This window comes from Rhodamnia argentea, chromosome 4 (genome assembly GCF_020921035.1).
Source record: "Rhodamnia argentea isolate NSW1041297 chromosome 4, ASM2092103v1, whole genome shotgun sequence".
Taxonomy (NCBI): domain Eukaryota; kingdom Viridiplantae; phylum Streptophyta; class Magnoliopsida; order Myrtales; family Myrtaceae; genus Rhodamnia; species Rhodamnia argentea.
In genome coordinates, this window is record NC_063153.1 from 6,565,193 (window position 1) to 6,586,259 (window position 21,067).

The window sequence follows — 21,067 nt, forward strand, 5'->3', positions numbered from 1 at the left end:
GTGTAGTAGTAGTCGCCACTTCTTGAGTTGCTGCACTAGTGGAGTCGCCCCTTCCGCCCTCGTGCAATAATAGACTGAACTAGCAGAAGTGGTGGTGTATTGTGGTGGTGGATGATTGAGAGGTAAGACATGAGGGTAGACATGAGAAAGATTAAGAGATTTGGAGAGAAATTTAACTAAAGAGAATTAGATAGATGAGAGAGGCTTAACTACTTTGAGTGTGAGGGAAGTGAGAGGCAGAAGGGTCAAGAGAGTGTGTGTTAGGTTTTTCTAACTTTACTGGATTTATTTTATTAAGACTGATACCACCAAAAACTCTAAACTAGTATACGTGCTTTGCATTTACTCCAAATTATTTTCGTATCATAAAAAATCTCAAACTAGTATATCAATGCCACATCTACCCAAACAAAATCTCAAGTAAAAATTAGCATGAGAGGAAATTTGACACTGAAGTATTAGTTTGGGATTTCTTGTGACACGAAAATTAGTTTGGGATAAATGTGAAATGAGTGTACCAATTTGGGATTTTTTATTTCGTAAAAGGTAGTTTGGGGTAAATATGACACGAGTGTATCGGATTGGGATTTTTTACAGTATTAAAGATAGAGTAGTGACAAAATAGTGGCACTACCTGGGTGACCACTATAATATGGTTAGGTGCTTGCTGAGAATGCCAGGTAGAGAGAAGAGACGCGGTGTCACACTAAGGGTGCGTATGTACCATTAATGCTATCGAGAACAATTTCTATTCAGATATAGTTTTTTCTAGTTCTATTCGCCGGACAAGTTTTCGAGCAGTAGAACATGTTTGGTAACTATACAAAACTTCTATTTATGAAATAGAAAAATAATACAAATGCATTTTGTAGGATTCTAAAAATTTCTTTTTTCAATTTTTTTCATTTAAGTATAAAAATGTCAGCGGAGACTTAACAATTCATATTTGGATTAAACATGAGCCATCTTCAAATGAATATTAGAAAAATAGGCCATCTTCAAATGCTCAATATAAATTTAGTGCAATTAATTAATGTACATGTCAACAATATCACATCGATTCAATCGACCAAGAACAAAGCAGGACCCTATGCAAATTCTAGCCATCTCCATCGAATCAATCCCACAAAACAAATGGAAGGACTCCTAACATCCCAAAATCAAAATCCCAAAACCAGAGTTAATTACTCTATCAGGCAACGTAGCCATTGCAAAACAAGCCATCCATCGAATCTCAACAACAAGAAAAACAAGCCACCCATTTAATCCCCACAACAAGAAAAATATACCCAAAATCAAACAAAAGAAGAGAGAGCGACAATTAGAGTTTTCACTTACAGAGAGAGAACGACCACCGACAAGGCCAAAGGCAGTCGAGAGCAAGAGTGAGAGTGAGAGAGGGAGACAATAGGCAAGGCAATGATTGCGAGCTATAGTCGGAGGCACGACCGAGTTGAGACAAGAGAGCGAGATGAGAGGGAGTCAGACAATTGCAAGAGCCAGCAGTCATGTGTGAGAGAGAGACGCGAGACAGAGCACTTGTTTCTTTTTTTGTTCTCGGGAACAAAAAGACCACTTTCTTTTACTTCTTGTTTCTGTTCCCTAGAACAAGAAAAATCAACTAACGTACACAAACGAGTTTCTATTCTTTTTCAATTCTAGGGAACAAAAGAACAGAAAATAGAGGATTAGAAACGTTACCAAACAGACCCTAAATGGTTTAGATTAGAGTTTACGTTGGGTTAGTATAGAAACTTGACATGGGGAATTTTACAAGAAAAATGGCAACTAATAATTTATGCCAAATGCAATTCAGGGTGTCTTAAGATACATGCGTGATGGTATTTTTAGGCAAAAGGAGTCACACTTTGGAGATGTGATATAAAGTGGGGCAATTAACATTGGCCCGTGAGTCATCGACTTTAAGAGGGAGCTAGTCCAGCCGAACATGTTGAGGGCTCATATTTGGGCTCCATCTTGATGATCTATTGTGCTTTTACTATGCCTCCACAACAAAGTATATTAACAAAATTGAAAATACAAAGGGTAGGTTTCAGAAGTCAACGATCTCAGTAAGTGTAGAAATTGAGAATAATTTTTGAAATGGGATCATTGTGAAGGAAGGTAGTGAAGTTGAAAGAGTAGAAACAATGTACTTTGACTGTTTGAGTCAGTCTTACGTTTGAAAAGTCGAAGGAATTTATTGAAGTTGAGGGAATATGTGACGGTTGATAAAAGGAGACCTAGAAGTCAAGTGCATTCTCTGTTTGAAAAGTCAAATAATGATAAATTTTCCGTGCGCAGACAAATCTTTATTTGTTTATTTTTAGGGTGGACAGAGAGAAACACTTTCATGCTAACATTAAAAACTCACACTAGAATCACTTCGTCCTTTGTGCATTAATATCGTTGATCAGACAAGGAAAAAGCCTATACTAAATAACTTGATGACAAGCATTTCAAGATATGAAGAATCAAGATTCATCGGTGATAAAGAGATTGAAATTTTGGACAATTAATTCATGAGCGCGAGTCCAATAGGTCCCACATGAGCTAAGTGCACATATTTACCTACTGATGAGATGAGAAGCAACAATTGGGTATGGTAATCGGAGTGTGAGCCGTAGAATTAAGAGCGCGCCATGGATATACAACTCTCCACCACCTTCCCCATGGATGATTTCATGCTGAAAACTAGCCCGACTTGAATCATTTCCTTTGCCGGGTTCTCTTCGGGGACACTGGAGGTTTCAATAGTTGAGGAGGTCAGGTGAAGAAAACTTAGAAGTGCAAGAATCAAGCAGATTGTATGGCCCTCCATATTCTGTATATCGTGGCTACTTTTTCTCTGTTTCTTCACCTGTTGATTCCCTACTACTTATATATTGTTTCCAGCTCTAAGCATTGATAAAATTTGGAAGGAAGTTTCCCAGAATTCGTCCGTGCAATGTGCGCAAATTTGACTGAACTTACATGAAAGTCGTAGTCCTACGTCCAAATCAGACCAGAAGATTCATTGTAAGATGTGTAGACGTGAAAATAGAAGTACGTGCTTTTCCTCGCAAATATTGAATGTTTCTTTCCTCCTCATTTGCAATCAGCCAACAGGGAATCAATTCATTGCAAAATTCGTAGCGTTCCACTCTGTTTCGCATCTACTGTCATGTGGCATCGAAGTAAACAACCGCAGGCAAAACAAATATGCCTCACCCCTTCCAATTTGACACAAGAACATTGGCTAAATGTTGTGCTCATGCGGGCCTAGTTCATATTAATGTTAAAATATATCTCGAGTTTGAGCCTGCATACATAACCGACTCAAGAAAAAATTATAAATTTTGCATGTCCAGTATACGCCATGGAAGTCATATTTCTTTTTTCTGGTGTTTGAGTCCGGGTTGGATTGGGTTTCCCAGCAAAACAGGAAAAAAGGAAATATGCAAAAATTAGCTCTTCTAATCCATGTTGAAGTCGGCTTCTGAAGATGTTTTCTTTTGGGTAAATATATTCAGTTGTGGGCACTTTGGACGGCTGGTGTTGACGAATGCATGTAGAGAAAGCTTCTTCATAGACTTCTTGTGTAGATATTTTGTTCGAGGAATTACGCCGATAATTTAGTATTGAAGCCAATTAAATCTTGTGATAAGATTTGTGAATTCTTTTGTGAGATTGAGAGATTATTTCGTGAGAAATTATGAGGTTAAACATTGTATGAGTTATTGAGTATGAATGGGGGTAAAAAACATTGAGAATATGAGTGACTCAAGTGTAGTTGGAATACCTGTCGCATGGCTTGATCTAAAGTTAAATTCCTTACTACTTTCCTCTGTTAGTGTATGTCACCTCGATTGGACCATTTCTATCTATTTTTTTTATTTAGTCTACTTTATTGTTCGATCGCTTGCTTCCGCAATGCTTAAATTAGCCTTAGACCCCCTTGCTTAAGTCAGTCCAATTGCAATGCAGTTTATGTGAGCTTATAACAATTCTCTTAATATGCAAATGCAAATTAATAATGTTTTTTTTTTAGGGGTCGGGGTCGATCCCTAATTTTCTACATCAGCCTGAAAAAGAAAAAGGAAAATATAAAAGAATGAAAAATACTGAAAAATTAATATTAAAAGAATATATATATACACACGCGCACGCGCGTCAACACCAACCATGTCATGTGGGACAGCTAATATCCACGTCAGCAATTTCTTGTCAAAATTGGCCGGATAAACTCAATTGACAAAACGTGAAAATATTTAGCACTTGATTAACACAACTAAAAGATTTAGAATTGAATTAGCAAAAGTGTAATATGTTTAAAGTTGACGATGACGCAGAAAAATCTTTATTTATTTATTTATTTATTTATTTTGGCCGAGAGATAACGGACGGTGAAGGAACATGGTGAAGCTAAGGGGGAGGGAAGGCGTGGTGGTTAAAGGAGGAAAACCAGTTGAGTTTGACTGTTTGAGTGGGTCATACGTTTGAAAAGTAGTATGCTAAAAAAATGCTTTTTAAATATCTATCCTCGATTTGACCAAAACATATGTATGTATCCTCGGAGGAGAGAGAAAGATGTGGAGGGAATTCAATGAAGTTGAGGGTATATGTGACGGTTGAAAGAGTAAAACTAGAACTTTGCTATTTCTCCGATCGAGTCAAGTTCCATAAATGACTTAAATTCGAGACATAATTTAATAATTTTTGTAATCCATCAAATATCTATTTCTACCTTTACAAGTATGGCAAAGTTGTTCCGATTTTCTACATGTTTGCTTCAGGCGGATTCCAGTCCTTGATATAGCTGCAAGACACTAATTTGAAATCAAACGAAATTGAAAAAAAAAAAAAAAGTCTGGGTCTTTGCGAACGGAGCTGTTAACATTTGAACCTCATTAAAGCATTCATGCAGGGAGACAAGTCTTCCGAAACGTTGATCCTGTTGGAAAATGGAAGTTGAGAAAAGAGGAACACAAGAGATTACTTATACTCTTTGTTATTTTCTTGGCTTGGCTATATGATTCAATCACAAGCCCTTATATGGATACATACGGAGACCCTTAGTACATTGTATGCAATTATGAAGACCTCATAAAACTCCTAAAACTTTGAAGTACATGAATCTTGAAAATCCAATGGACTAATTAAATGCATGATACATACATGAACTATTTTAATGCACCTAGATTCATGAATCAAGTTTAATTTCCAACAGATCCTTCCTGATTTATTGCTGTAACTTATTGGTTCACTGTTGTCCGCAGACGAGAGTATTCGACAGATCGACTCATTCTGAAACATGTTTTGCTTGGTTACCTTGACAAAGTGATTCTTGATGTTTTTTCAAGTTTGCATGTCAATTGGATCCAAACAGCTAGTGTCTTTCAAAGTGGTGACAAAATCGTTAAATTTAGGCTTCTTTTGCTTCGTGAATAATTAATGATTTGGGAAATATTCTCCTGAAACTTATCATTTTATCGCTTAAAAAAACGTACGAACGAAAAATATTTTTCGCCGTCCATGAAAATATTTAGATATCAACTTGTATCGCTATGGCAACATTTTTTATTGACTAATTATGTCAAGGAGTTATAAGAGATTATTGTTTGGAAAATATTTTTCTAATTATTCATTTTTCATGAAATAAACGGAGCCTTAATCGACTTGGGTGATCTTGTTTTGAAGTTTCCCGCGAGGTTAGGAGGTAACCAAAGTATTCGACAATTGAAGAAGAGGACGGTAGGGAATAAATCATGTAATATGCTCCTAATGTATGCAAAGAGGACCTCCTCCTTTTAAGGGAAGTCAATCCCTTTTTCTTCCCAAAATATCCTCAAGTAGTTATTTCATAAATATTCCACCCATGGACAAATGTGTAAATTGCTAATTCTGTTGTATCTCTCACGTATTCAATCAACATGAATCTTTTCTATCTTGTAACAACCTTACAAAAATAGTTCAAATTTTGGATTTGCACAATTTTCTCATATTATGTCAATAATCTATTTCCATTAAAATTAATAGTTCATGTATTTCTTAATAAGGTGATTTTGCAAATTATTGTGAATGCCACTTTTAATATACCCGGTACGTTCAACTTCATGATTGTGTACAGGCATATAACATCCTTATGCACCCATTTCAAGCATTAGGAGTAGCTGCTGTATTCGGTGGCTCCCCATTCATTGCTATGCATAGTTCCTTTGTAATCTCTAGTTTAAAAATGATTATGGTAATAAAGGTTACTGATTCGGTCAAGTGGAAGAAACTTATAATATCATACATGCTCGTGGTTATTTTGGCCGATTGATTTTCCAATATGCTAGTTTCAACAATTCTTGTTTTTTACACTTCCTCTTAGCTACTTGGCCTATAGTAGGTATCTGGTTTACTGTTTTAGGAGTGGGGGTCCACTTTTGATAGCATCTAGTTTCGCAGGCATATATTGGTGCGCATATCTTTAATTTGTGGTTATTAATGACAATAACTTTTACATACATAATAAGCGGGGCTTTTGTCCATTAACCATAGAAAATACCAAGCAAAAACATTTGTTAAACTAGACTTTGAAAATACTGCTTAAAAGTTTAAATTTTAAAAATCAACTGCAAAGGGACGTATAATAGAAAATTTGCAAAAGAAGAGTTCGAATACTATTAGCACTTCTTCACGAGTTCAATTCCATTTCATTTAAGAGGGCGCATGCATTTCAGTATCGTATTCTTTAAATAGCATTTTAATTTAATTTTAGGCTCCGTGTGTTTCGTGAAAAATAACTTCCGGCAAACGTTTTCCTGATTTTTCGCGTTTGGTTTGCGAAAAATAAGTTAGTTTAGGAAAACATTTTTCACTCATGAAAAAAAACCCTTCAAAAGTAGAGAAAATATTTTCCTCATCTTTCCTTACTCCTCTTTTTCACACTTCATTATTTTATAACTATTTTTTTTACTTTCTTTTCATTCCTTTTTTTAAAATTTGATTTTTTTTTATTTTATCTCTTTTTGTCTTTGTCCTTTTTTCTTGTCTCCTTCTTCCTCCATCCTCTGCCCGCCACTCCTTGGTCATTCCTCTATCGACCGCGAACCTCGGCGATCGGCCATGACATGGGCCAGTAAGCTCGAGGTTCGGCCGGTCCGAGTGATCTCGAGCTCGACCGAGGCCGGCGAGCTTGGGGTTCACTAGATCGGGGAGCTCTAACCTTGCCATGAAGCCCGCAAAGGAGGAGGAGGAGGAGACTAGGGCCTGCGAGGGGCTTGGACCATAGGTGAAGGAGGAGAAGGACTAGAAAAAGAAGGCGGCCATGAGGATGCCACTGAGGAAGAGGCAGCTGTCGCCGAAGCAGAGGGAGGCTTTGCTGCGGAGGGCGTGCTTGGCCATCGTCAAGGACTAGTATTGAACTTGAGACTCGAGAGACCCCATCGTTGATCTCTAAGGGCGCGCATGGTAACACTTCTCTATGAGAAATCAACTTCTGATCAAAAGTTGATTTCTCTACTTCTCCTCAAAAGTAGAAGTTAATTTTTCTACTTCTGATCCATATTGACTTCTGATCAGAAAATTTCACTTGATAACGGTTGAAAATTTCTACTTTTGAAACATTATTAACAAAATCTTCGATAGCGATGGTCGACGATGGCGGTGGTCGGCGACGGTGGTCGGCGGCGGTGGCGGCAACTATCGGCGGTGGTGGCAGCGGCTATCGGCGGCAGCGATCGGCGGCAGTCAGCGAGGGCGGTGGTCGGGCCGGCGGCGGCTGTCGGCGGCCGGCGGTCACAATAACGGTGGTCGACAGAGGCGAATGTGGTCCAAGAAGTGATTCTGGAGCCAAGAAGTTAAAATTTTTTACTTCTTAAAATTGGCCAAAAATCCTATCAGAAGTGAAAAATCTTACCATAAGTGAAAAATCTTATTAGAAGTCATCTTTTTTACCAAATAGATTTCTACTTCGATTAGATTTTTATCAAACACGTTTCTCTGCCGGATGGGCTTCTAGCAGAGAAATGCAATTTCTGAAGTGTTTTCATGCGCACCCTAATTAGGCGTCGACCTTCACCCGGAGTCGCATTTAGGCTTCTGTTTAGGTCTGCTCATAAACCGAGACCGAGATTGTGACTATGTCGTCGTCATCGCATAAGTGTTGCAATGTGCAAAGACTCAAGCTCTAGCCAAGAGTGCCGGCGTTAATGCAGGTCAAAGTCAATTAAGGAGTCGAATCGGGTTATATAGCGGCATCCGGCAAGCTGGTGGCTTGGCTCGCCGGCATCGGCTAAGCCTGAGATTGCCGGGACCGATCGAGCCTCGAGCTCGCCCGCGGCCGGAGATTGTTCGAAACTAGAAGAAAAAAATAAAAAAGATAAAAAGAAAACAAAAAAAAAAGATAAAGATAAAAAATTTCAAATTTCAAATTTTTTAAAGAATAAAAAAAATGAATAGAAAAACAGAAAAATCAAATAAGATTTTCCATATGAAACGATGGAAACTATTTTTCGGGTTTTTTTTTCATATTTTAGCCAAACAACGGAAAATAATGTCATTTTTCTAGAAAATAACTTTCCGGAAAATAATTTTCGAAAATGTCATATTTTTCGCGAAACAAACTAAACCTCAATGGCGGAGTTAAAATTCAAGACCGTTTGTTTCTTTTAAGTCAATCATACTAAGTCTGGTGTGTATGTATATATATGATCACATTTATCAAATAAAAGAAAAATTGCTAAAATGTGCATATACTTAGGCTAGATGTGATAACGGTTCTCATGCTCCAACCGCCTGTCTTAAAACACGATCTTCATTATTCAAACGTGTATAATGAGTACTGGCCTCTGTCCTTCGTTTGGTCTCCTCGCCATCAGTTCAACATCACTATCAGGAGAGCCTTCCCAACTTCGACAACGCGAGGTCGGAACAACCTCCGATCTATTTCCCTCCGAAAAACCAATTAATCCATGCTCCCGGAAGAAGCTGTTAGCAGTTTCCGAAAGCTTGGACCGAAGGGAGGAATCCCCGGGGCGAATCGCGCTCGGGCAAGGCCAATGAGAATAGAAGAAAGAAGCCACATATACCAACACCGAGGATGCCGAGACAACGCCGGTGATGATGAAGAGCCCTCCGAAGCTGTCCACGCTCAGGCTAAGATTGTCCGACAGGATCGCAGCATCCTGATCTTGGCACGAGCTTTGGCTGCTGAAGTATTTTCTTTCGATCGCGTCCATTTTCTCTTTATCTTGAGTGACATTCAAGATTGCCCTTGAAAAGTGGGAGACCAAAGGAGACCCCAATGGAAAGGCCTGATGAATAAATGGTTATGTTAGTCCGTGGCTTTTATCCTAAGAAAGACTTTTCGTGCACGAACGCGTCAAATGTGTATCAGGTGTATCGAGCCCGTGCGCAGGTGTACTAATTTGAAGCTTTTCGTCATATCAACAAAAAAAAAAAAAGCTTATCTTCTCATGCAAGTTGCACTTGCCCATGACCGAGCGAGCGAGAGAGAGAGAGACTTACAAAGCCAAACCCGTCGGTTTTATAGGTTGGTCCTACCATTTGGTACTTGTTGCAATATCTGGTAAGGAAGATTTTCATATATGGCAGTTCATCAAATATTGCCGCTACTCCTCCGTTATCGCTTCCTTTCGAAAGCGCCTCGTGGTATTCCTCCGGCGAGCCATAAGGAATGAGTCTGGACTCGTTGAATTTGAGCTGTCGCACGAGAAGTCCTTTCACGAAAGAATCTTTCTGATACCCGACGAAAAGGCGATCCGTTATCAAGTCTTGCACGTCGACAAACTTCGGCCGTAAGCGTTGCACGGTCAAAAACGAAGCTAAATTTGCAGTATAGCTTTGAGTCAGGATAAGCACCACAAATACCCATACGATAAGCACAAGCCTTGTCAAGTTGTTTGCAATCTTCTCTCCTACATTGATGAAAATCGCAGTGAATTGCCAAAGAAAGACCGAGCTAAAAACAACAGGAGCAGAGTGAAATACGGAAGCCGGTTACCGTCTAGGAGACCGGTGAAGAAAATCTTAGCAACAAACAAGGCGCGATCGTTTTGGAAGGACTTACTGTGAGCAAACACCAGTGTGGAGAAGGAAAACCAGAGTAGAAAACCGATTTGTTCACTACGACGACCCCTAAATTCTTCATTCGTACGATGTTCGAGCAGCCACACCACTAACCCAGTAGAAATGAAAGCCAAACCGGTCGTTAGCCAGAGATTCCAACTCAACGGTTTTAAGAAGACCCACATGTTCCTCCGCTCGTCATCCTTAATGGCGACTACCATTGCTACACCGGATTCTGAGTAGGGAAGTGTGAAATCGACGTAGGTCGAGCGATCCGCAACAATAGTCGTGTCTCCTACAACGGCTTCGAATTTCTGCATCATCATGTCCTCATTTGAGTTCAACATCCAAGGTTTAAACACAAGCCATGTATGTCAATGACAATGTGCATATTTATGTTGTGGGAACTACTTCAGCAAGGAAATTTTAACATGTACAGAACAAAAGCTCAAACAAGATTTTGAAATAATGCACCTAATGATGAGGACATTTATGTATTCCTTTTTCTCATCCAGTCTACTTATCAAGGAATAGCAGGTTAAAGTTTGAAGAAAAAGCATCGACTGACCTGAAGTTTAATTTTGTACAGCATATCATCATAAGTTCCTTCACTTTGCCTGCTCTCATTCACAAAAGGTACATACTGGTAAGGAACAGCGAAAGGCAATGCTCGCAGTCTTGCGAGAAACATGTCATGGACGAATCCCGAGTAGCTGGGCACGCCCGTATGCGGATCCCATTCGATTTTGAAAAACTCGCTAAAGCCATCTTTCTTTGGAACCCCGATCTTTAGTTTCTTTCCCGATATCGGCATCACCCAACCTTTCGGTGGCTTTCGTGTATGTCCTGGCCAAATAGGGGCTTTCAAATTTATGGCCGAAGCTGTATAATCTACCTTTGTTGATGAGTTCAATTCGGGTGAAAGTCCTTGTCCCGAAGTCCAATATCCGATGATTTTCTCCGTCTGTCCTACAACGTTAAAGATTTCGAATGCAGTGGGATGAAGTTCGCCGTCGCGCAAGTTAAATTCTCCGCTAAGGCCTTGAAAGTTGATGCTTAGAATGTGTTCGAGCAATTTTGGACCCATCTCCGAAATCCCCATAGACGAAAAGTTGAGATTATTTCTGCTGGTATTCGGCTTTAAGTATCTAGACAGTGCAGGATCCCATGCTCTCTCTCCTACTAAGGCTAATGCCGTGACCGTGTCGTATGCCCATAAGCCGAAGAGGCTGAGATCAGCAATCTCGTTGTGTGAATTTATCTCAGCGCGAAGCTTCGTCCATCTCTTTTCGAAATCTCTATTAGACTCCAATGGTGGTAGATGGGGCCTTACGCCTAGTACACCTCGCATCGAGTTCAAAGCATTAGAGCTGACGGGGTCTAGTGAAGACGACAAACCATCAGTGACAATCCACGCAAACTCCTCGCTCATCATTTTCGCATTACTCGCTAGGACAAAGAACCTAGACCCGATCGCAGCGGTCATGTGAACAAGAAACACCCTTGTCTGCATCGTCAACAACTTATTGAGCTCTTTCACGATGTCCACATCCTTCGCAGATGGAGGAATAACGCTTCTATAAGGGATCTGAGCATCGACCTCTTGGAAAGCGTCGACAAGGTATGGAACCAAGCCGTTGCCATAGTCAGTGTCTTCGTAAACAAGGGTTATTTCCCTCCAACCATAAGCTTGAACTACAGCCGCTAAAGCACCAACTTGTGAACTGTCATTGTAGGCTGTCCGAACGAAATAATGGCTTCGCATGGGAGACAGGGATGGGCTTGTTGCTGAGAAGGATATGATTGGGACTCGAGCTTTAGCTCCTAAGTCGATTACAAATTTAGCTTGTGAGGACCATTCTGGGCCCAGGATTGCATGGACTTCGTCATTCTCCATCAAGTCTACAACTGTGAACAAAATGTATCTGATGAAACAAATGATGCACCAAAATGTATGATAAAAAATTTACCACGTCAACGTCGGCCGGCAAAATGGACTAGGTTGGCAAAAATGTAAAAGTTTTAAGACTCAATTGGCAAAAAATGAATCATAACTCAATTGGTAAAATTACAATAGATTTAAGACTTTTTTTATAATTCTCCCTTTTAAGATTAGCATGATTGAATTATATATTAGAACGATTAGTACTGGCTGGTGACTCGTTGACTTTGAGTGAGAGTTGGTCTAGCAAAACATGTTAAGGGCTCATATTTTGGGATTTTACACCTCCCCAGCAATGTGTATTCACAAAATTGGGAAAAGGAAAAGTGTAGAATTTGAGAGTGATTTTTGAAATTGGATCGGAGTTTTTTGTCCTAGAAAAGTTGGTGATGATGAACCTGTCGGGCAGTGACTTTGACTGCTTGAGTCGGTCTTACGTTTGAAAAGTCGAAGTGATGTATTGAAGTCGAGGGAATACGTCACGGTTGATAGAGTAGACCTAGAAGTCAAGTGCGTCTTCTGTTTGAAAAGTCAAATGATGATAAATTTGCCGTATGCAGAAAAATCTTTATTTATTTATTTATTTTTGGGTGGAGAGAGAGTGACACATTCATGCTAAAACAATTACTATAGATATTACAGACATTAGATGCCTAATCCCAATAATAATACTAATGCTAATACTAGATTCTCTACATACTGTGGACCATAATACTAATATTATACAACTATTACATGCCCTATCGGACACTATTTTCATTCGTTAAACTATGCAGATTGATCCTTCCAAGCCAACTTTTTGGTCTATTCTACATTAAGAACTCACACTAGAATCAATTTGTCCTTTGTATGTTAATATTGTCGATCAGACAAGGAAAAAGCATGTACTAAATTAGTTGATGACAAGCATTCGAAGCGATGGAGAATCAAGACTCGTTGGTGATAAAGAGATTGAAATTTTGGATAGTCTAATTCATGAGCGCGAGTCCAATAGGTTCCGTGTGAGCAAGCAAGTGCAAGTATTTACCTGCTGATGCCGCATCGACGGCGTCGTCCTTTGCATCTCTAACGAGAAGTGACAATCGGGTGCGGTAATCGGGGTGTGCGCCGTAGAAATCGGAGTGCGCCATGGATATACAGTTCTCCACCACCTTCCCCAGGGACGAGCTCATGCTGAAAACTAGCCCGACTCGAATCATTTCCTTTGCCGGGTTCTCTTCGGGGACACTGGAGATTCCAATACTAGAGGAGGTCAGGTGAAGGAAACACAACAGTGCAAGAATCAAGCAGCTTGTCTGGCCCTCCATATTCTGTGTATCTTGGTTTCTTTTATCTATGGCTTCATATGTTGATTCCCGACTACTTATACTCCCTTTCCAGCTCTAAGCATTGGAAAATTTTGGAAAGAAGTTTCTTAGAATTGGACTGTGAAGTGTGCACGAATTTTAACTTGATTCACACGTAAGTCGTGGTCCCAGATTCAAATAAGACCGGTAGATTCATTGGAAAATGTGTGGACGTGGAAATGAAAGTGCCGTCTTGTTTTTATTTGCAGATATTGAATCGCTCTTCCCTCCTCATTCGCAAACAGCCGGAAGGGAATCAAATCATTGGAAAAATCGTAGCGTTCCAATCTCTATCGCATTTATTGTCCCGTGCCATCAAAGTAAACAACCGTAGGAGAAATAACGTCGAGAACGGGATGAAAGGAAATTAAATTTTGAAGCGTGACAATAATCTCTTTAAAGATTTATTTGCCTCACAATATTACTAATGATTTCTGGCAAATATCTTCCAGGATACAATAAAGTCTCGATAAGAATAGCATATTGCAATTCTCATCATTCTTCAATATCTTTCAAGAAAACCAATTGAAAATAATGACTGTGTATCTTTTGAGAAAGCGATACTTTCAACTTCACGATTGCATAATTAATAGTTCAAGAATTTCTTAATAAGGCGATTTTGCACAATACTTTGAATGATGCTTTTAATATATCTAATACTTTCAACTTCATGATTGTATACGGGCCGAGCACAACATCCTTGTGCACCCATTTCACGTGTTAGGAGAAGCAGCTATATTAGGTGGCTCCCTATTCAGCGATATGCATGGTTTCTTGATAACCTTTAGTTTGAAAATGAATTCGCCAATAAAGGTTACTGATTCGATCAAAAGGAAGAAACTTATAATATCGTACCCGCTTATGGTTATTTTGGCCGATTGATCTTCCAATATGTTAATTTAAATAATTCTCATTCTTTACACTTATTCCTAGTTACTTGGTTTGTAGTAGGTATCTGGTTTACTGCTTTAGGAGTGGATCCACTTTTGATAGTAGCTAGTTGCACAGACATATATTGGTATGCATATCTTTAATTTATGGTTATTAGCCTTTTGGTTATTAATGTCAATAACTTTTACATACATAATAATCGGGGTTTTTATTCATTAACCATAGAAAATACCTAGCAAAAACATTTTTTAAATGAGACTTTAAAAGTACTACTTGAAAGTTTAAATTTCAAAAATTAACTGCAAAGCGACATAAAGTAGAAAATTTGCAAAAGAAGACTCCGAATGCTACTAGCGCTTCTTCACAAGTTCGATTCCTTTTTATTTAAGAGGGCGCGTGCATTTCAATATCGTATTCTTTAAATGGCATTTTAATTGAATTTCATGCTTCATTTGTTTCGCATAAAATAAAATAAAAAAAATTCTGTAAAAGGCTCTCCTGATTTTCCGACATTGGATTTGCGGAAAATAAGTTAGTTTAGAAAAACATTTTCCACCCACTAAAAATAACCTTCAAAAGTAAAAAAAATATTTTCTTCAGCTTTCCTTACTCCTCTTTTTCACATTTCATTCCTTTATAATTATTTTTTTTACTTTCTTTTCATTTTTATTTATTTTTTAAAAAATTCAAATATTTTATTTTATTTTTTTCATTTTCCCTTTTTATTTATTTTTTCTTTTCTCCTTCTTCCTCCTTCCTTATCCCACTTTTCCTTCCTCCTTCCTCTGCAGACCACGGAACTCGGCAACAAGCGGCCACCCGACCATCGGCCATAACACGGGCCAGCGAGCTAGAGGCTTAGCCGGTCCCCGATCATCTCGAGCTCGGCCGGGCGAGCTCCACCCTCGCCATATGGCTGGCGGAGGAGGAGGAGGAGGAAGAGACTAGGGTCGGTGATGGGCTCAAATGGTAGGCAAAGGAAGAGAAGGACCAGATAAGGAGAACAACCATGAGGACTGTCACGATCTAAAAAATCGGATTTCTAAGCTAATGAATTATTCATCTAATTATCTAATTCACTTAACTTGAACTCTCTCAAGTCCATATAAAATCGCGACTTAGGGTTTAATATTTAACATGCAAAGATTTTACATTTGGAGTCGCCACTAATAAATTTACGGTAGGCTTATTGAACATCTAAATAAAGTACCGAGAGAAATACTTTATTCCCATGAACCGGAGATTAATGAGCCGAGAACTTTATTAACACCCTTTCGGTACCTTTCATTCTAATAAAAATGTTTTAAGTAATTTTAACCTAAAGACCTAACATGTGGGGTGATCATGCGGGTGCGCAAACATTATTTAACACCAAATAATCAAAGCATCAAATAAATTTCAAGATTGGGAAAGAGGGAACGTACACGGACGCTACAGCCTAAACCCCAATGCTTATCTCTCAAGCGAGACTTAGTGCAATACAATTTTTTTTTTAATGATTTTTTCTGGTTTAAATGAAGAATGCAAATGAAATAAAATGCATATGCAATCTTAGACTAAATGACATGGAATGGCATGCAAGGCATTTATTTAAATGACCTAATTCTAGTGACCTGCGAAAATGAGGCTAATTAGAATGACAATGCGATTGTAATTAAATGACATGCAAATTGACTAAATTAACCCAGTCTGGATGGCATTCGAAAATGTCATGAAATTGACTAAATTAATCCAGTCTGGACGCCATGGCTGTGGACTGCTCGCCAACGTCATTTGGCGACCAAACAACCTTTGGATAGCGGCTGGAGTCGTCTGGAGACCAAAGTCCTGCGTCTCTGTCGAGAATGGCTATGGTGTCAAGGCTTAACAGCAGTGTCGGAACAGCAAAGAGTCGTCACCGGGATGGTAGGGGAAATCGTCTGGATCTGCTGGTTCGCAAAAGGGGCTTCACCGGGTCGGATTCACGATCAGGACCTCAGCTTCGCGGACGTGCTGAGTTGCTGGTCATGCTCGGGGACATTTGAACTTCATTGGACTTAGTCCTTTGCTAGACAAGAGCAATCACTGGCGGGACTGTGCTGGCCTCCAGCGCATCGATTGGAGCAGGAACCCATTAAAAAAAAAAAAACTTCTCTGCAAGGAAGAGAAAAGAACTTTTTTCTTTCCCACCAAGACTTAACTTTTTCTTTCTCTCGCTTCTTTTTGTTCATTTCTCACTTGTGCCATGAAAGTGTCGATTCTCTCTTTTCACTCCTCTCTGGATGTGTCAGACGTTATTTTTTTCTCTGCGGACGATCCCTCTCTCGATGAAGACAAATTCTCTGTGGCCGTACGATAACAAAGTACTCCTCTTTCAAGCAGGATCCGAGTCTTTCTTCTTCCCTTCTGCCCCGTATTCCTGTGTGGCCTCCCCTTTTATATGCGTTAATTTTGAGCTTAAAAGGGAAGAACATATCACGGAACAATCGATGAATCAATTATTTGCTTCATGATCTCACTGATTTGCAATATAATGCTTGACGGCCTCGCTAATTTGATCACAAGATGTTGGATCTCGGAGGCGCAGCACTCTGATACCAAAAGTTTGAAGAAGGAAATTTGGAAATGAAGTTTATTCACTCATGCTGAAAATGATTACAAAACACATCTATTTATAAGCTTAAGATATGACTCTACGTCTACTCTAGACACACGAACGGACACGTTTAGATTCATAATATTCAAAGCTATATTAAAAGACTAGCAATAATAAATAGACATAATTTCTAGGTAACAACTCCCTAGATTCCAAGTATCAAGATGAACTTAAGTTACGAAGAGTCTTCTTGAGACCCGAAAAGACTTTTGAGGTTTCCAACAGCCTCTCTTAAACCAAGCTCATCTTGACCATGCCTATCATCCTCTTGAATTTAAGGAAGGAGTCTATCTTCAACGGCTTCGTGAACATGTCAGCCACTTGGTCTTCCGACTTGCAATACCGTAGCATAATCTCCTCGGACTTCACTAGATCTCGAATGAAGTGATACTTTATATCGATGTGCTTGCTTTTTCCATGAAAGACCGGATTCTTTGCAAGGGCTATGGCTGACTTATTATCACAATAAATCACCGTCGAATGCTCCTGCTTATGACGTAGCTCAGCGAGCATCGAACGTAGCCGCATCGCTTGAGTTGCACAACAACCCGCTGCTATGTATTCTCGCTTCGCTTTGGACAAAGCAACCACCTGTTGCTTCTTTGAGGACCAAGAAAAAATTTAATTTCCTAAAGAGAAAACATAACCGGAAGTACTTTTCCTTTCTCCAATATCGCCTCCCCAATCACTGTCTGTATATCCCACAAGCTAAAAATCATTAGAAGAATTGTAGAATATACCATCATCCATAGTACCTTTAATGTACCGAAGAATCCTTTTTGCCGTTTGCAAGTGTGATTGTCTAGGAGTCTCCATAAATCTGCTTACCATCCCAACACTATAAACAAGATCCGGCCGAATAGAAGTCAAATATCGTAAACTCCCAACTAACCTCTTGAAATAAGTGGGATCAACTTCGGAACCACTTCCGTCTTTTGTCAATTTCAATCTTTGCTCCATTGGAGTGCTAATTGGTTTACAAGTAGCCATCTTGAAACGCTCAAGAATATCCTTGGCATACTTTTGTTGACAAACAAATATACCATCCTCCGATTGTGTGACTTCAAGGCCAAGAAAATAATACATGAGACCCATGTACGCCATCTCGAACTCACGGGTCATGGCCTCCCCGAAGTTACAAATCATCTCTTGACAATCTCCAGTAAATATGAGATCATCAACATATAAGCAAACAATGAGCAACTCACCATTCAAACCAACCTTGACATATAAGGTATGCTCATACGGACAGCGAATAAAACCATGATGCATGAAATAAGAATCAATTGCGGTATACCGGGCTCGTGGTGCTTGTTTGAGGACGTAGAGAGCTTTCTTCAATTTATAAACTAAGCCCTCTTGTCCTTCCTTGACGTAGCCCTCCGGTTGATCCACATACACCTCTTCCTCAAGTACGCCATTGAGAAATGCGGACTTGACATCCATTTGGTGTATTTTCCAACGCCTTTGAGCAGCCAAGGCAAAAATCATGCGAATAGTATCCATTCTTGCAACCGGAGCAAATACCTCAAAATAGTCAATTCCGGATTTCTGTTTGTAACCCTTGACTACAAGGCGAGCCTTCAACCGATCAACATCGCCATTAGGCTTATACTTGGTCTTATAGACCTATTTCATGCCGATGGACTTCTTGCCTTCTAGAAGAGACGTGAGTTCCCACGTATCATTCTTCTCGATCGCATGTATCTCATCATCCATAGCAGTAACCCAACCATCATCTTGGGAAGCCTCCTTGAAGTGTGTCGGATCACAATCTGCAAAGAGAGCAAAATTGATAATTTCTTCATTAGAGGGATCATCATCTTTCGACAAAGCACAATCCCTCAAACGAGCAGGTAACACTCATTCTCGCCGTGGACGTAAGGATGTTTCGACAATATTTTCGACGGGATTGTCGACGGAATTTTCGACAAGATTGTCGACGGAATTCGATTGAGTCTCTATTGTCGAATTAGGCTACATCAAACCCACTGCTGGTTCGGATTGACTATCCGAATTGGGTTGAACCGACTCCTCCTCATCGAGGACAAAGTGAAAGCGCCTCTTTTCTTCCGTGTTCCACGTCCATTCAGCTTCCTCATCGAAAGTGACATCTCGACCGATAACCACCTTCTTCGTTACAGGATTATACAACCGATAACCCTTTGTCTCATTACTATAACCGAGAAAAATGCACTTCTCACTCTTCTCATCAAGCTTCTTGCGAAGCTCATTTGGAACATGGGCATAAGCTATACACCCAAACACGCGAAGATGTTGAATTGAAGGGATTCGACCACTCCACACCTCCGCAGGAGTCTTGAACTCAAGACCTTTAGTAGGACATCGATTCAACAAATAAATAGCACAGGCAACCGCCTCCGCCCCGAAATGTTTAGGCAAATTTTTGGAATGGAGCATGGTACGTACCATATCGACAATAGTACGGTTTTTTCTTTCCGCTACTCCGTTACGTTGAGGAGTATACCGTGCTGTTAATTGATGCTTAATGTCGCACCGCTTGAAGAAACCATCTCCAACCAAGTATTCTGTGCCACGATCGGTTCGAAGAATTCGAATTTTGTGCCCACTCTGTTTTTCTACATAGGCTTTGAACTCCTTGAAAGCATCGATGGCATCTGATTTTTGCTTCAAGAAATAAACCCATGTTTTTCGACAAAAGTCATCGATGAAGGTAATAAAATACCTGTACCCACGATTTGACGACTCACCGGGCGGTCCACAGAGGTCGGAGTGCACTAGCTCCAATGGCCTTGAAGCTCTCCATGATTTTCCCGAAGGGAAGCTTTCTCTGCACTTCTTCCCAATAACACATGGTTCACATATCTCCTTCGGAGAAGAAATTTCGGGTAGTCCACGTACCATCTTCTTTTGAGACAACAGCTTCAAGCTGTCGAAATTCACATGTCCGAACCGCTTGTGCCAAAGCCATGTCGAATCTTGCACTGAGGCATTAAAGCATGACGTAGCATAATTAATATACAAAGGAAAAAGTCGATTTCGAGCCATTTTTACCTTTGCAATCAGCCCTCCTTTGCCATCATGAACCGTGCAAAGTTCATCCTTAATGGTCATATGATAGCCTCGCTCGGACAACCGTCCCATGCTTAGGAGATTTTCTCGAAGACCGGGAACATAATGGACGTCGGAAATGCTTTGAACCGACCCATCTTTTGCCTTGATTTTAATTGTCCCCTTTCCCATGATAGGAACTTTGGTATTATTTCCGAACCTCACCTCCGAACGAAAGGTGTCATCGAATTTCGACAACAATTCCTTCTCGCCACACATGTGATTACTGCATCCGGTGTCTAAGTACCAAACATTCTTTTGGTTCTCCATCGCAGAATTACACGTGAATAAAAGAGCATTATCTTGCTCACCGTCACCATCGACTTGTCTATCGACGGATCTTGCTACATTTGCATGAAACTTTTGACCACCAGTCTTCCTGTTTCGACATTCAGATTTATAGTGCCCATATTTTTTACAATTAAAACACTGAATAAGGGACTTATCTTTTCGTTGTCCGGCATACTTCTCGTGCCGCTTTGGATCTTTCCTTTGATTAGAAAGATTCTTCTTTTCACCAAGCAACACCAACTGGCTTTGCAAAGCTTCCTCCACTGTCTTGGATTTCTCCTTGAGTCGCTACTTGTGCATTTGTAGAGAGCCCACCAACTCATCGACGGACAAGATGGAGAGATCACGTGACTCTTCGATGGAAGTCACAATATATTCGAACTGCAAAGTTAGAGTCCAAAGTATCTTTTCAACAATCTGTTGATCAACAATAGTCTCACCATTGGCCTTCATTTGATTGACAAGAGCCAATGACCGTGAGAAATAGCCAGAAATGGACTCCGACTTTTCCATCCGAAGGAGCTCGAATTGTCGACGAAGAGTCTAAAGCCGAACCTTCCGGACCTTCTCAACGCCTTTGTATATGTTGGTGAGAGTGTCCTAGGCTTCTTTTGCCGTCTTCGAATTCGCCACTTTTTCAAAAATTGACGAATCTATTGCTTGAAAGATGTAAAAGAGAGCCTTACAATCTTTCTTACGATTTTCTTTTTGCGTCCTCTACTCCTCCGTTGTCAAATCTGCTGGCGCTTCCGGCTCCACAAATCCTTCTTCTATAATCTCGGTCGGCTCCTGAAACCCGAATAGCACCTCCAT

At 40.0% G+C, this 21,067-nt stretch overlaps 1 protein-coding gene across 1 annotated transcript; it reads right to left on the reverse strand.

Moving 5' to 3' along the window:
* Nucleotides 1-8,706: 8,706 nt before the first annotated feature.
* On the reverse strand, nucleotides 8,707-13,319 carry LOC115736226 (glutamate receptor 2.8-like). Its single transcript, XM_030667809.2, has 5 exons — nucleotides 13,026-13,319; nucleotides 10,625-11,964; nucleotides 10,058-10,370; nucleotides 9,496-9,905; nucleotides 8,707-9,281 (listed from the first exon to the last, which is right to left on the reverse strand). Exons 1-5 carry the CDS (start codon nucleotides 13,303-13,305, stop codon nucleotides 8,790-8,792), a joined length of 2,835 nt encoding a protein of 944 aa, XP_030523669.2. The 5' UTR covers nucleotides 13,306-13,319; the 3' UTR covers nucleotides 8,707-8,789.
* Between the last annotated feature and the right edge of the window lie 7,748 nt (nucleotides 13,320-21,067).